Source organism: Mauremys reevesii, linkage group 4 (genome assembly GCF_016161935.1).
Source record: "Mauremys reevesii isolate NIE-2019 linkage group 4, ASM1616193v1, whole genome shotgun sequence".
In the NCBI taxonomy this organism is placed as follows: domain Eukaryota; kingdom Metazoa; phylum Chordata; order Testudines; family Geoemydidae; genus Mauremys; species Mauremys reevesii.
Genome location: NC_052626.1, coordinates 125,009,892 through 125,025,121, shown reverse-complemented (window position 1 = coordinate 125,025,121; position 15,230 = coordinate 125,009,892). Strand labels below are relative to the sequence as shown.

Here is a 15,230-nt window from a genome sequence, read left to right as displayed (position 1 = left end):
AGGATTGGTCCAAAAGAAACCTGATGAGGTTCAACAAGGACAAGTGCAGAGTCCTGCACTTAGGAAGGAAGAATCCCATGCACTGCTACAGGCTGGGGACCAACTGGCTAAGCAGCAGTTCTGCAGAAAAGGACCTGGGGATTACAGTGGACGAGAAGCTGGATATGAGACAGCAGTGCGCCCTTTGTGCCAAGAAGGCCAACGGCATATTGGGCTGTATTAGTAGGAGCATTAACATCAGATCAAAGGAAGTGATTTGGCACTGGTGAGGCCATACCTGGAATATTGTGTCCAGTTTTGGTCCCCCACTACAGAAGGGAAGTGGACAAATTGGAGAGGGTCTGGCAGAGGGCAATGAAAATGATTAGGGGGTTGGAGCACATGACTTTTGAGGAGAGGCTGTGGGAACTGGGGTTTAGTCTGCAGAAGAGAAGAATGAGGGGGGATTTGATAGAAGCCTTCAACTATCTGAAGGGGGGTTCCAAAGAGGATGGAGCTCGGCTGTTCTCAATGGTAGCAAATGACAGAACAAGGAGCAATGGTCTCAAGTTGCAGTGGTGGAGGTCTAGGTTGGATATTAGGAAACACTATTTCACTAGGAGGGTGGTGGAATCTCCATATTTAGAGGTTTTTAAGGCCCAAATTGACAAAACCCTGGCTGGGATGATTTCAACCCTGTGATTCTATGATTTATTACTAGAATTGGTCTGATAACTGCCGAGCTGGGTGTGTGCAGGTGTGGGTTTATTAACAGCTGGAGCAGAGATCCTCCATCATGCAGTGCTTCCCTGCTTTTCTGGTCCCAGAATTCCGTGGGGTTCTTGCCTTGGAATCTCTGTTCTCCATTCTGTATGCTAATGGGGATGCCACCCTGTCCCATCCTCAATGAAAATGAGGCTAGGGGAGTTTCCTTAATCCTGTCCCCCTTGTCTTGGGGGGTGGGTGGGGTGTTAGGTGTGTCTCCCACGGCCTTTTCATTGCTTTTTGTAAGTTTTTCTTCTGATTGGCTTCGGTTCAAGGAGAGGCTAGGGGGCGGGGTCTTTCGTGAGTCAGGCTGGGTACTGCGCCCTGGTTCCCCAAGAACACACAGCTGATCGGTAACGCCATCAGTGGCTTTGAGTGTGAGGAAGGATTGTGGGCTGGCCGCTGCTGCTTCAGCCCTCATCAGGGTGCCAGGCGCACCTCAATGTGGTAGCTGCGGGTGGCAGGAGGAAGCATAGTAGACCTCTCACCCAACGTGGGGTGAAAGGCCTCTGTGTGGGACTGGCATGAAGGGTAACAAAGTAACTGGAAGCCTCGTGTGTTTGCGCAGAGGCTTTGGAGAGCAAAGGGCAGCCTGGCCTGGTGTAAGTCCATGGAGGTCAGTGGGGGGTCACTCCTGGGATGCATCTGTCCCTAGGACTGTTTCCTTTGGGAAGGAGAATTGATGATAGAGGTACATGAATAATAATTGAGCTAGAAGGTCCATCAGCCTCCTAGTTACCTGGTAGCATGCTAAGAGAACAAGGGGACTCCCCAGTGAATTTCAGAAGCAGCGCACGTTAAAATAGCTAACAAGGAATTTTCATGGAGTGTGTAACCAACCCTTGGAACCCACTGCTGCAGGACAGCACTGGCTGAATGCACTTTGCCCCAAAGGATTAGACACTGGCACCAATAGAGCAGCAGCTGCAGTTAGCCTGGAACATTTTTATCCCAGTTGTCTATGAGCCAATGAGCAGCTGTGGTGAGCGAGACATGGCAAAGCCTGCAGGGACAGTGTGCTTGGGTGGGGCGGGACGTGGTAAGAGTCTCTGAACCATCTGAGACAAGTGACATTCCATATATCTTAATCCAAATTTGCAGCTAAATTTTGTTATTCAGTAATATCCACAGGGGGGCACTGTAGGACTGCGAGTCCCCAAAGCTGTTTGCACGGGAAGGCAGCATGGAGGCTTCTTTACAAAATCAAATCTGATCTCAGTCCCTGGAAATCCTGATGAGGACAGGAAGGGTCTTGATTGAATGAGACCTTAGGGGCTTCTCCAGATACCTGGCAGGGGTAAGGGGTTCTCTGTGGAGGGGAAGTGCCCTATTCTGTACCACAGAACCTCTGAGAACAGCCATGCAAGTGGTTTTTCCTCTTGCCTCCCAAAGGGAAGCACGTCATGGTGAGCAGAAACGGGTCTCTGCCCTCCTGAGGCAGGCTCTCCCCCGAGTCCAGGGCTTCCTCGCCCTACAGGGTCCTTTCACCTGAGTAGAGCTGAACGTTGCTCCCTGTGGAGCTGCCATCTGCCTGCCTTCCCTGCCCGCTCAGGGCTGAATGTTCCTCTCCCAGGCACCCAGCCAGGGAATGACCTGAGACCCTAACCAATGTAACTGGGTCTCCCTGTCACACTAGAGCAGTGGGGAGTGGCTGTGGTGCCTATGGTTACTGCTCTGGATTTGGCTACAGCCAGAGCTTGCGACTCCAGACCCCCTGGTTATAGCAGATTTGAATTGCTTTGGACTCCTGATACCTCTCCCTGGGTGGTTTTTCTTGGGGTCCCATCCCCTGTCCTATCCTCTCTCCACTCTGGGCATAGTTCCCTGATGCTGTGGTTCCCATTCCCCGTGGAACACTAGTTGGTGAGAATGTGCCACATGTCACTGTGCCTTAATGAGGAGTGCCTCTAATTGTCACAGCACTGATCGCTTTTCCTGGAGGAGCAGGCATTCATCTCTAGTGATGGCATGTTCCTTGCCCTGTGGTGTGCCAAGCATTCCCATGACTTTGTGCTGTAATACCAGATCTCTGCTCAGGGCTGTCACCTTCCAGCCCCTTGTGGTGCTTCTCCAGGCTAAATGACTCCTATCTCTGCAGTCTCTTGGTAGATCTCTGCTCGCTGAGACTCGCTGGAGGGCACTGAAATTGACTGTGATATGTGCAGTGGCCATCTCCAGTCCCTGCAAAAATGAGAAGTCCCCTGAGGGTGGAGCACACTGGGCTTTGCAATGCTTATGCCCCGTACCAGAGAGCACGATACAGTCCTGCTGCCCTAAAGTTCCTCTTCCCCCTTGCACAGGAATGCCATTGACTAATATGGTGGACTGGTGGGAATTTAAAGCTGCGGGACTGTGTATCCCAGATACACCTTCCTCCAGGGCATGGTACAGCTGTGATGGTGTAAACAGCTCGGTCTCTGAGCTACCTAACTCTGGCTCTGCAGTTATGGGTTGCCGCTCATGGTGACGGAGGATATACAGAAATGGAGTGTGTAATGGGACAGCGTGTTGGGTCAGTGGGAAGACTGGCTTGATGCCCTCAACAGAAGGGGAAGGAAACTAACCTCTTGCTTCCCCTCTCTCTCCCTTGCCCCCGTCAGGTCTCTCAGGAGAAGTACAGACCCGCTGTGAGACTGAGGACGGCTGTGGGTGGCCGCGCGTGCGCGAGGTCAGCTTCCCGCACCGTGTCCCGACCCAGCCCGCAATTATGCTGGGGCTGGTGGGGCTGAGCACTCGCGGCTCCGTGGGCATCTCGGTGAGAGCTGTGGACGTCACGGACTCTGGCTTCAAAATACACATCGCCAGCGTGGGCAACCAGTCCCTGACCAGTGCCAGGGTCTCTTGGATGCTGTGTGCCTAGATGGAAAGCTGTGATGCGGCCCCTGGAGCAAGCAGCTGGGGCAGGGGGAGTAGGGGTTACTGAGCTGGTGGCATCTGCTTTCCTTGGACACAACTGTGGTTTGCTTTGGTTTTCTTTAAAGTAATTACAGCTTACAAGGAGTCCATGTAGACGGGATCCCAATTAATAGCCCTTCTCTTGGGAGCTGTGTACCCCCACGTAATGGCAGGCTGAGCTGCCCCAGGCCTTGCCGAAGGCTCCTGGAAAGTGCAGCTGACAAGATCTGTCTTAAACTTCCAAATCTAAGTGCCTAAACTGAGCCCACCAGCTATATGCACATGTGCAGCTGTTCGTGTGTGCGTTCAGCCACGCTGCATCTGCAGATGTGCGGCACACTCGCACGAAAAGATGCACCACACGGCTAATGGTGAGGGAAGTTGAGCACCTGGGTCTGCAAAGTTGGCCTGTAAACATCTTTATTTAGGGTTTTTTTGTTTTATTATTTTCAGTAGCAACAGTTGGAATATTCTCCTGCTGCCCATTTATGATTCTACCCAGTGCTCTGCATGTCAGACGTGTTTAAAACTTATGCAGAGATGATGCTAATGGCAGGATGCAGCCAAACTACCAGAGATGTAGGACTACCTGTGTGTGTATTTCCAGTTGGAATTTCCTGGCTGAGCCAGTTTCTCCTGGCACAGTGTGAGCTTGCCTATACTGCAGAGGGCATTGCTAGTCAGGGCTGCTCATCCCTCGCAGAGCTATGGCTTCTCGTACTCTGAGCCTTACCCTGGAAGAGATGGACAGTCATGCTAAGCTTTCTTGTGGCGTTGCAAGGTGGACTAAGACTACTAGCCTTTTCTGGACCTCTGATCTCACCAAGTGAAACACCAGAGTGTTCAGACCGCTCCAGGTGTGCTTGCTTGTCTGCCTAATTCTGCAGAAGGGAAGCAGCTGTATTTTAATGTGTACAACTCTCTCAGAAGAAGGCTTTGGAGGCTGCTAATGGTTTGTCAAGCCTGCTGACCTATGCCCAATACACCTGCTGCCCTACTCTCTTTTTTCTTCTTCCCTTCCCCCCCCCCCCCATCCCCAATCCCCGGAAGATGCACTGGAGCTCTCAACACAGCAGGCTCCAGGGTAGGAGAGGGGCCTGCAAAGCAGGTTATGGGTCCACCATGAGACACCTTGCAAAGATGGGAGGTGTGTGCAATGCCACCCCTGTAGTCCTAGTTTGGAGGTTGTGTGTCCGGTGGTGGTGGGTACAGAGACTCTCAGCTGGTGCTACATATGTACCCCATGGAGATGCGTGGGTCTCAAATTGGCAGGGTTGGGGTTGAGCATTGTGCCTTCTGTGGCTGAAGATCAGAACACAGAGGCTGCTTCTTGTCAGAAAGAAAATGGAGTGTTCCCCAGATTACCAGCTGATGTGGGAGTGGGGGTTTGGAGTGACTTCAGTTGGGTGCTAGGATAGCTCCACTCTAGAGGCACAGAGGAGACAATCTGCCTAAATTGTCCTCTTCTTCTCCTCCACATGTTCACTCTGCACTGACTGAAAGGAGGAAGGACAATTTTGTTAAAGCACAGAACTAGGATGTTGGAAATCCATGTTCTGTTCCTATCTCTGCCACACATTGGCAGGTGGCTTGCCCTCTGCGCCTGGCCTTTGTAAAGTACCAAGCGATGCCTGCTGTCTGCAGGCAACCGTAGAGATTTTTTTTTTTTCCCCTGAAAAAGCAAATTCTGCAAACTGAAACACTGTGATTTGGAAATGGTGCTGCCCTGCCTTATGGGAGCTGTAGTTCAGATGTCTGTTCCCATTTTCCTCTATAGACTGCTTGGATGCACTCTGGTAAATTACAGTTTTGTATGGGGAGTACAGCCTATAAAAGAGAGGGAATATGAGGCTGCATTTACCAGACAAAATATTTTGGGGTTTGGATCTATTTTTGGTGGGAAAAATCAAAACTTTCTGTGTGCGTGAATCTATTTTCCAACAACCATCTCTAGTGCCAATTACTGTTTCTAAGCTCACTTGGTGCCATCAGCTGGGACACATGGCAGATGCCTTCCCATAATGCCTGAGGTGTCCTGTGGGGATCCAGAACATTCTAGCGTTGCCTCATCATCTGAACAGCGCTGACAAGACTGCTGCTACCCCGGCTCACCAGGACGCTGGCTGCAGAAAAGGAGGTGGTGCACTGAAAGCTCAAGCTAAGAGTCGTATGATGTGGGGGGATGGCAAATGGCCCTTCAGCTCTTCAGGCTGTCGGAGGGCAGAGAAAGGTGCCAAAGCAGCATGTTCTGCTCGGAGCGAGTGGGGACATCAGAACTCCGAGGACAGGCTACAGGACACAACTAAGACTCTGAAGTGACTTCTGGCAATGGGATCTGGGAGCCTGAGCAGTGCCTGATGCTGCTTCGCACCCATGCTGATCATGTGTGTATTCAGCCCTCCTCAGCAGAGGGTGTATTGACAGTGCCTGAGGACCCCAAGGAGAAAGGGAGTGGGGGAGTGGGATTCTGGGCAAAACATGTAATGCCTCCAGTGTCGGACAGGAAATGATGGTTTTTTCCAGTTGCTTCCATGTGCCTAACGCAGCTGCAGACTTTCCCCTGTCCAGTGGGAAACTGCTGCTCTGCAGCCATCCATAGGCGAAGGAGCTGCTGCTGTTTGTTCGTGCCTGAGCTGCAGGAATCGCGTCTGTGACTCAGCCCCGTGGAGGCCTCGAGGTTTGTGGGCTGTGTGCTTCAGCCTCTGGCACGGAGCTGGCTGCCAATTCAGGAGGCCGCAAGTGCTGAATTGCCAAAGTTGTTTTAGAAACCGAGCAAATGGGCACATACCAAAACCTCCCTCGGGTGGATCTCTGTTGGCAGTGCGATATTTGGCCTCATCCCCAGCGTGCCTTGCTCTAAACCGGTTTTCTGCTCAGGTGTGGGCTCGCATGGCTTCATGCAAAATGGAAGCGCTTTCCCTGAAATGGCGGAGTGCTGCTCTGTGGGATGGAGTGGGGAAAAAACATGGTGGGTCAGAACTGGGAGCGCTGTATGCAAACCATCAATCCTCTCCTGGGCTTGAGAGCCTCTGGGGCCACAGCCACCCTCCTTGGCATCATGCTCATCCTGCCATAGGGTTCCCCTGCCTAAGGGTGAAGTACTTGGGCCTTTAACAAAGCAAGCCTCCCATTCAGCTGACGGAGTTTTCCCATTTGTGGGGAACATGGAATCTGGCTTAACGTTAATTCCGAGTTGCTCTACAATGTCCACGTATGTAGCCTGGCTCCGATCAGACTCCTGGCTCCTCTCGTGCTGGCGAGGCCAGCACAGCCCTTTGCTGAAGCTTTTCTGCAAGTACTGAATAAAAAGCAGGGTAAGTCTGGTGTAGTTTTAAAACCCTCCTCTCCTAGGGCCCAGCTGGCACCTAAGAAACTAACTGGGTGGTGGTTCTTGTGCCAGGCTGGGTGTGGAGACCCTCTGGTTTTTTGGATTGTGTTCCATTTCCATTTAGCCTAGGTCAGTAAAAACTAACTTGCAGGTGCAAGCAGAACCCCTATAAGCCAGATTTAAGCTGATGCCAGTGCCTATGCTCCCACCCCACACAGTCTTCCACCAGTGTAACCATAATGAACCAGTACAATGGCTGGGTGTAGGCAAATGCCAAGTTGCTTTTGGTGCAAGGCTTGTCCATGCACAGATCCTTCGAGGCAGCATCTAACCCAAAAGTTAAATGTCTCTGCATTTGCTATATCTAATGGATGTGGGTCTGTTTCCATTTTACATTTAAGAGAAAACTAAAGTCACTAGCCGAATGCAGCAGAGCTGGCTGTATTCAAGTCCTGTGCTGTGGGAGCTGCTGCTGCATGTACATCAAATTCCTCTCTCCTTCTGAGCCAGTTTTTAGCTTGTGCTTCCCATTGGCTTTGTCTCGACTTATGTGGCTGCAAACTGGGCCTGAGATAGGTTAAGGGCTGAAGCCAGCCAGCCAAACATCTTACAATTGCCCAGCCAAGTGAAGGGCTGGGCTGCTTAGGGTGGGTCTGATTCTGATCTCGTACTGCCGTATGCCAGGAACTCGGTTGTCCTCAGTGGGGGTGCTCCTGATGTAAAGGGGTGCGAGAGGAGAATTGACGCACACCTAGGTTCTTGTCGTGGCAGGGTTGCTGTAAGGGCCAAGTACCTAGACATTTCTGTATTGAATCAGGCCTTGTATAGTTGGGGTACAGGAGCAGGCTGAATGTGGCTCTTGCTGAGTGCGTAAAGAGGTTGCTGTCCTACTGCTGTGTACCCGTAGTGCAAAGCTGAGCTCAGCATTGATAATACCAGTTGTATGGCCAGCAAACTGCTTCTCTTCTGAAATAACTGCCTGCATCGCCCTGAGTCCCCTTTGAGCCCTGCACCGATTCAAAATTGGTATCCGCATCCAGTCCACAAAAATGATCTGTGGATACCTGCAGCTGCGGCTATAAAGCAGGTATTTGCAGGGCTTCAGATACCACATTTTGATCTGCATCCATGCGTGATCAGCAAAAAGGGTCCGTGGATATCTGCGGATTTAAAGTGGATATTCACCAATTTGCAGGGTTCTAGTCACCTTCAGCTCATATTGCTCCATCTGCCTCAAAAGGCTGCCAGTTGCTATTGCTGCCTGATAACAGTGCTAGCCTGCGTCTTAGTTCACACTCTGCAAACTGGATCCCTTCCCACCATGTGTGATTCAGGTCGCAGGTGAACTCTTAGCTTTTCAGAATAAGCACTGCTGAATTCAGAAATGCAAGAACAGTGCCACTTCTTCCAAGAGGAGGAGACACCTCCACAAATCAACCTTCCAGCTGTTCCTCTCATCTGGAAAGGATTTGCACGTGGCCCTTGGCTGGCTCAGTGATGTTTCCTAGGTGGATAGAGTTGTGCAAGCCATTCCTGTGCCACAGACATTAAGTAGCACTTCTCTGATCTGTGCCCACATGTGAGCAGGCTGTGTGCCTGCTTTTCAGCAGAGCTGGGGGTGAGATCTGTTGTCATGCTGTCATCTTTAAAATAAGAGGTGACTAGGCACTGTGCTAGAGAGAAGAGTAGCTAGATGCCAGCTGTCAAGTGGAACTGGCAAAGGGCATCTTGCGCTGTGTTTTTATTGATTTGCATCCATGCTACAGAGGCACACACGTTACCCTGTGACGGCTCACCTAGCTCCTGGGCCAAATGACTGGTGGTTTTATTTATTTTTGTACAGTGGTGGTGGACTCTAGGGACTAGTTTTCTTCTCACTGTGAGGAATGAGGGAAGGGATCATAGATCGTGTGTGTGGGGGGCCTCAGCTGGGGTTACGACCCCTCTTTCAGCTGGGCATAGCTGGGGATGCTGGTGTTGCTCATGGTCTCCTGAGTCCTCTCTTAGACAACAGGGTGATAGGTGCATTATCAGTGTCTGAAAAGAGGAGCAAAAGCCTGTTACTTATCCCAGGGTTGCCTGTATGAGGAATTCATGGTCAGGTAGCCGCTTCCTGGACATGAGCTGTGCCAGTTCTGGCAGCTCCAGACTCTGTTCTGTTCCAGGGAGAAGAGGGGATGGTGCTGAGGTGATAAACAAGCAGCCAGCTACAGCCTGACCTGCCCCTCAAGCAGGAACTTGCAGTGTGTCCTCAATGGGAGAAGTAGAAATGCAGATTAGTGTCCCTGTGTATGACCTCCAACCCCACAGCTGGCTTAGAGTGCTGATAAGCCCTAGTTTTTTACTGGTGGAAGCTGGAAGTGTGGTGGGTCCCCTTGAGCCTCCTGTGCTGAGAGTTAGATGCTATTAGTGTTCAAAGCGGCGGCCCAGCTCCTGCTGCCCAAGCTTTCCCTTGAGGAAACCCAAACTCCCCTCCTTCCGGCCATGCTAGCCATATGCACGTCCCCGTACCCAGAGGATTAGTGTTGCCTCTTGGTTTTGGTGGCTCTGGGACATGATGGGAAAGTTGTATTGTAAATGAATAAATCTCAACTAGCACCTCCCCCAGTGTAAGTGCGGCTCCAAACCTGGGTCTCCATGTCTGGGAGAGGAGAGCAGCTCTGCTGGAAGGCCCCAGAAATAGTCCCATTCCAAGCAAAGCCCTGCCAGGTCCCAGGAGTCCTTAATGGAAGGTGTGAATTCCAGGAACAGAGCCAAGTGCCTGGTTGGCCTATAGAGTGTAACTACCTCGGCCTGTTTAATAAGGGCTGTGAATTGCAAGAACATAGTGACGAGGGGCCTGGTGGCCTCTGAAACCACGGCTGGAAGTGCTAGGGGCACCAGCAGTCTGTCTAGAACTGGAGACTTAGAGTTCCCTTCTTTGCAATGAAGGACCCCAGTCCTGCCTATCTCTCGCCTCCCATACACTCATCTTCAAAAGTTTCCACCCCTTCCAACCTACTGCCCATGGAGATCAGCACCCCACAGCCCTGGGGGCTGTACATAAAGCTGGGGAGAGCTACTCCCTGCTCTGAAGAGCTAACCCAGAGAAAAGGTGTGATGGGAGGCAGGCATAGAGAGGGGCAGTGATTTTCCCCAAGGTCACCCAGGAGCAGAGCCAGAACTAAAACCCAAATCTTGTGAGGCCCAGTCCACTGCTGGGTGCGTGAAGGTCCTGACAGCCAAGCTGGAGGGTGTTTCTGACTGGAGGGGGCTGTAGGCCTTCACAGCGAGAGACACTTGTGTCCTTTCCCCTGGGATCTGAGCAACTACAGCTTTGCAGCCTTCCTCTGTCAAGGCATCTCTCTGCACCCACAGTGAGCTTCTCCTTAGAGATGAACCGGAGGAATAGTGTGGTCACCTCACCCATTGGATTGCTGGGTTCTCTGGGGCATCATGGAGTCCTGGACTTACCCCTACTCCTAGGGCCTGTGCACCAACCTAGGACACCCCCATCCTTCCTTTCAGTTCACAGAAGGAAGCAGTGAGACCACACTGGTGCCCCACATGGGAGTGGGAGCTGCTCTGCAGGCAGATCCACCCATCTCCTCTCTCTTACTCTCTCCTCTGCCTCCCTGCTGAATCACAGTCTCTGTGGGAGATGGGCAGAGGGCCCAGAACCATCTACCCAAATGCCCCGAGTTCAACAGATCAGGTAAGTGGGAACTGGATGCAGACAAGGCCTGTGCTGAACCAAAGTCAAAGCCCAACCCACCATCTTTGGCAAACATTCGTAGTTTGGGTTTTGCAATCTCCCCTCAATCCCCTTCTGCTCTTCCTGGCTCCATCCCTCACTCCACAGAGATGCCTTCATTCCATCCCTTTCCTTATAGACGCTCCCTTTCCTTATAGACACTCCCTCTGTTGCCCTCTCCAGGCATTTACCTATCAAAATTCCTGTGTTTCCTGGCATGACTGATCCCTTCATCTTCCTGCTCCGGGAGCTGGTAGGATTAGCCCTTCTGAGATGCTCCCTATGGGCACCTGGCCACTGAGCTCGCTGCAAAACAGTGTGGCCATCTTGCTAGGCTGATCTGGCCACTCATCGGAGAACCTGCTGCTACTTCATTCCAGCCTGCCTTGGCGTGGTGAGCAGTGGCCTTTGTTCCTGCCGACGACATGGCCACGGGACCAAAGTTAACAGTGAAGCCTAATTTACAGGCAGCTCAGCATGCAGCTAGGGCAGAACAAAACGTGTCGGCACAGATGGGGCAATGCTCAGGGAGCTGCTTTCACACGGCTTATCTAGCGACGCCTGGAAGCTGCAGCAACTCACTGGCTTAATAACATCAGCACAGGCCAAAGCTGCCTGTAATGTAGGAATACATGTTTGGGGGCAGGGAGCTTTCCTATTAATTCTGCAGCAAACAAAGCAAATCACAGAGCTGGGTACCTGGGTTCAGAAATGAGGAGAGGTGTGGATGAAGCAGTGCTTGGGTTCCTGTGCCGGGGCACCTGGGAGAGGAGGGTGGGATGTGACCACTTCAGGAATGCCAGCAGAGAGCATGACCCAGGAGGCACAGAGGCTACTACACCGGCACATGTTCATGGCTCTGTGTTGCTTTGCTGCACGTTCAGTGGTTTAAGACAGTGTTCATCATACAGATTGCATGGTTATGTCCAGACAGCAGGGAAACTTGGCTGTGACTAAGGTGCAGGATAGCCTGAGATTGATCCCACAGCAACGTCCAGCCACCACAAAAACCCAGCTCTGACGAATGTCCAGCGTCTCCTAGACCTAGTGCACGGCGAACATCAGGCACTACGGAAGCAATGCGGAGCTGATTGCACAACTCAATGCCGAATGCAAGCTCAGCATGATGGCCTGCACTGATCAAACCACAGCGTGTAGGCACTATGCAAGCTCAGCTCTGCTGAATGGGGGGAGCATCCCGAAAAGCAATTGCACTCACTGACTCTAACTCAGCTCTGGCTAACACGCTAAGTGAACCCTGTGCTCAGTGCATAACCTCTAGGGGATGAGCAAAGCAGGATCAGTGGTGACCTTTCACGGAAAAGTCCTTCCCCTCACCTGTACTCAGTGGGAATAGAGGTCAGGCAGTGGGTTGCCCCCTGCTGTCCTAGGGGGAGACCTGAGTTGGCCAAGTCTGGGTTAAGACCACAAGAAGTTGCGCGCATTTTCTGTGCAGTGGAGGCAGGATGGCACCACAGATGGCTGTTCCAGTAGATTGGTTGCAGATGGTCAGACTTCTGAATGCAGGGGAGGGTTAGGAGCCTTGTGTTACCCATCCTGGAGCCTCCACCTATCAAGCCACATCCCCACCACGTGAGCTGCTCAGGGACCAGGGGGTTTGGTTATCTTAGCTGCCATGCTAGTGACTAGCCATGGGAGTCCCTCAGAAGGGTCAGACAGTGGGGTGGGTTCCCTTTAGCCAGAGCTTCTGTGGCCCTGAAATCTTACCTGGTACCTCCTAGTGTTCAGAAAATAGTCCAGTAACATGGCTTTGGCCACCTTTTAAGTATACCCCCTGCCTCTCATGAAGTGCTGTGTAGGCTAAGCCAGTGCTCTATCCCACAGCAGAGCTGGGTTTAATTCCCACAGATGGACTCTCACCACCCCTTCTCTCCGGCCTTACGACTCTGGCTAATGCACTGCAGGGAACTCTGAGAAAGGGAAGCTAATAGGCCTTTTTCGTTGCTCATTTCTGTGATTCAGGCCTCCACAGCTGCAAGTCCTCAGGAGATGAGGTAAGAACTGTACATGGGACTAACCTGCCCATCCTACTCGAGCTTTCAGCAATGAAGGCAACGGATTGAAGAAAATTTAACAGTTTTAATTGTGTTTCCTTAACTTATTCCTTTAACCCTGAACTCTAGCTGAGTTCTGGTGTCAGTAGAACCAGCTGTCCTCAATACTCATTGAGCACCTAAGGTCAGGTTCAGATGAGTCTTTTCACATGCCCAAGACTACAATTCAGTTTTTTTATTTTGGAGGATTTTCATAGAATATCAGGGTTGGAAGGGACCTCAGGAGGTCATCTAGTCCAACCCCTGCTCAGAGCAGGACCAATCCCCAACTAAATCATCCCAGCCAGGGCTTTATCGAGCCTGACCTTAAAAACCTCTAAGGAAGGAGATTCCACTACCTCCCTAGGTAACCCATTCCAGTGCTTCACCACCCTCCTAGTGAAATAGTGTTCCTAATATCCAACCTAGACCTCCCCCACTGCAACTTGAGACCATTACTCCTTGTGCTGTCATCTGCTACCATAGAGAACAGTCTAGATCCATCCTCTTGGGAACCCTCCTTCAGGTAGTTGAAAGCAGCTATCAAATCCCCCCTCATTCTTCTCTTCTGCAGACTAACCAATCCCAGTTCCCTCAGCCTCTCCTCATAAATCATGTGCTCCAGCCCCCTAATCATTTTTGTTGCCTCCTTCTGGACTCTTTCCAATTTTTCCACATCCTCCTTGTAGTGTGGGGCTCAAAACTGGACACAGTAGTCCAGATGAGGCCTCACCAATGCTGAATAGAGGGGAATGATCACATCCCTCAATCTGGGCAGTGCTCCTACTTATACAGCTGTAGTGGGGTGGACCTCCCCACCTGCCCTGGGAGGGGGCTATGGCTGGAGAAAGCGGCTTTTAGGCTGGGCTGATTGGGGGAAGTGGCTGCAGCTGGAGCCACGCCCCAAAAAGACGCAGCTGGCCCTATAAAGGCAGAGAAGTCAGGGCAGCCAGAGAGTCTTTGTTTGTAGAGGGAGAGGGGCCTGGCTGCAGGGAGCTAGAGACAGGGTACCTGATTGGAGCAGGGCTGGGGAAAGGCAGAGGCGCTGGGGAGCTCCAGCCTGGAAAGCCCCAGGCTGCAGCCTAGCATTGGGCCAATGGGTACTGGGGGTTGCAGAGGGCAGCCCAGGGGTAGGCTAAGGCAGCAGGTCCAAGCCCTCCTTGCCAGTGATGAGTAGGCTGATATTGCAGTTTGCCCCAGGGCGTGGGGCTAGATGACGACTGGCAGTAGCCTTATACTGAGGGGAGGTGGGAATAGTGGGCGGGGTTTCTTTGGGGAGGGGAGACCTTGAGAGAAAGGGGTTACTGCCAGGGGGCAGCACCTCAGGTAAAAGGGCACCGGGTCCAGGGAGGGACACAGGGACCAGAGGACAGGTGGATCACCGGCCTGCAGAGGTCACTCCAGAGTTGGAACCGAGCTAATTCCCAGAAGTCACCAGCAGGAGGCGCCGCAGGGGTGAGTCTGCCCCTCTACAACAGCCCAAAATGCCATTAGCCTTCTTGGCAACAGGGGCACACTGTTGACTCATATCCAGCTTATCATCCACTGTAACCCCTAGGTTCTTTTCAGCAGAACTGCTGCCTAGCCAATTGGTCCCTAGTCTGTAGCAGTGCATGGGATTTTTCCATCCGAAGTGCAGAACTCTGCACTTGTCCTTGTTGAACCTCACCAGATTTCTTTTGGCCCAATCCTCTAATTTGTCTAATTTTGCTGTGTATGACTGGGTGAAGCTCTTGTAAAGGGTTCTGGGTAGGGAAGCCCTCTATAAAACTCCCTGGCTTTCAACTGGTAATCAGAGTTGCTGAAGAAAGGAACTGAGGAAAGTTTGAGCCTGTTGATATTGTGGAAGGTAAATTTTATTTTTTAAAATGCCTCTGAACTGGGTCTTGTGGCTTTACTTGCCACATTGAGTGTCCCTGCCACTTAGCCCTTACATCAGCTGTGCCAAGGGAAGAAACATTCTTTGCACGTTACATTTCAGTGAGGCCTGCAGCCTCTCCAGTTAGCTGTAACTAGATGCCATTGAAGATATCTCATTTGGCCCCACTATAACTTGGGGTTGGAAACTTGGGCTACCAGATTTCCTCTGGAAGCACAGAACATTTCTGCCACCACCTTAACTCTGACCCCAAATATTTTCTCAAAATATAAAGACAACACATCTGAAAAGAAAATATGAACTATAAAGATAACATGATAATGGCACAGATTGATCAGTGTCAAATGCCAAGTCCACCTAAATCCATAATTTTACTATAGAGCAACAATATTAAACTGCAGTGGTATTCTCAAGAAACAAAAGTATATTAGCAAAAATACATATTGTCAGTCAATTAAACGCATTAACTAATATTTTATAAGGCTCACGTTTAAGAGAAGATATTTTGAGATCAGGATAACAAAGATAATGCAATATAAAACCCCTACTGTTCTGTGTGTCAGAGTTAAGGTTGTTGTGTTGAAATAGGCATCTCCT

At 51.2% G+C, this 15,230-nt stretch overlaps 1 protein-coding gene across 2 annotated transcripts in view; it reads left to right on the top strand.

The window, feature by feature from the left end:
* LOC120404735 (myosin-11-like) overlaps positions 1-11,914 on the top strand; it is a 30,012-nt gene extending 18,098 nt beyond the window's left edge. For both annotated transcript variants that reach the window (XM_039537684.1, XM_039537683.1), the window contains one exon: positions 3,345-11,914. In XM_039537684.1, coding sequence (XP_039393618.1) covers positions 3,345-3,473 — 129 coding nt within the window. In that variant the 3' untranslated portion in view covers positions 3,474-11,914. The remainder of the gene's footprint in view (positions 1-3,344) is intronic.
* The last annotated feature ends 3,316 nt before the right edge of the window (positions 11,915-15,230 follow it).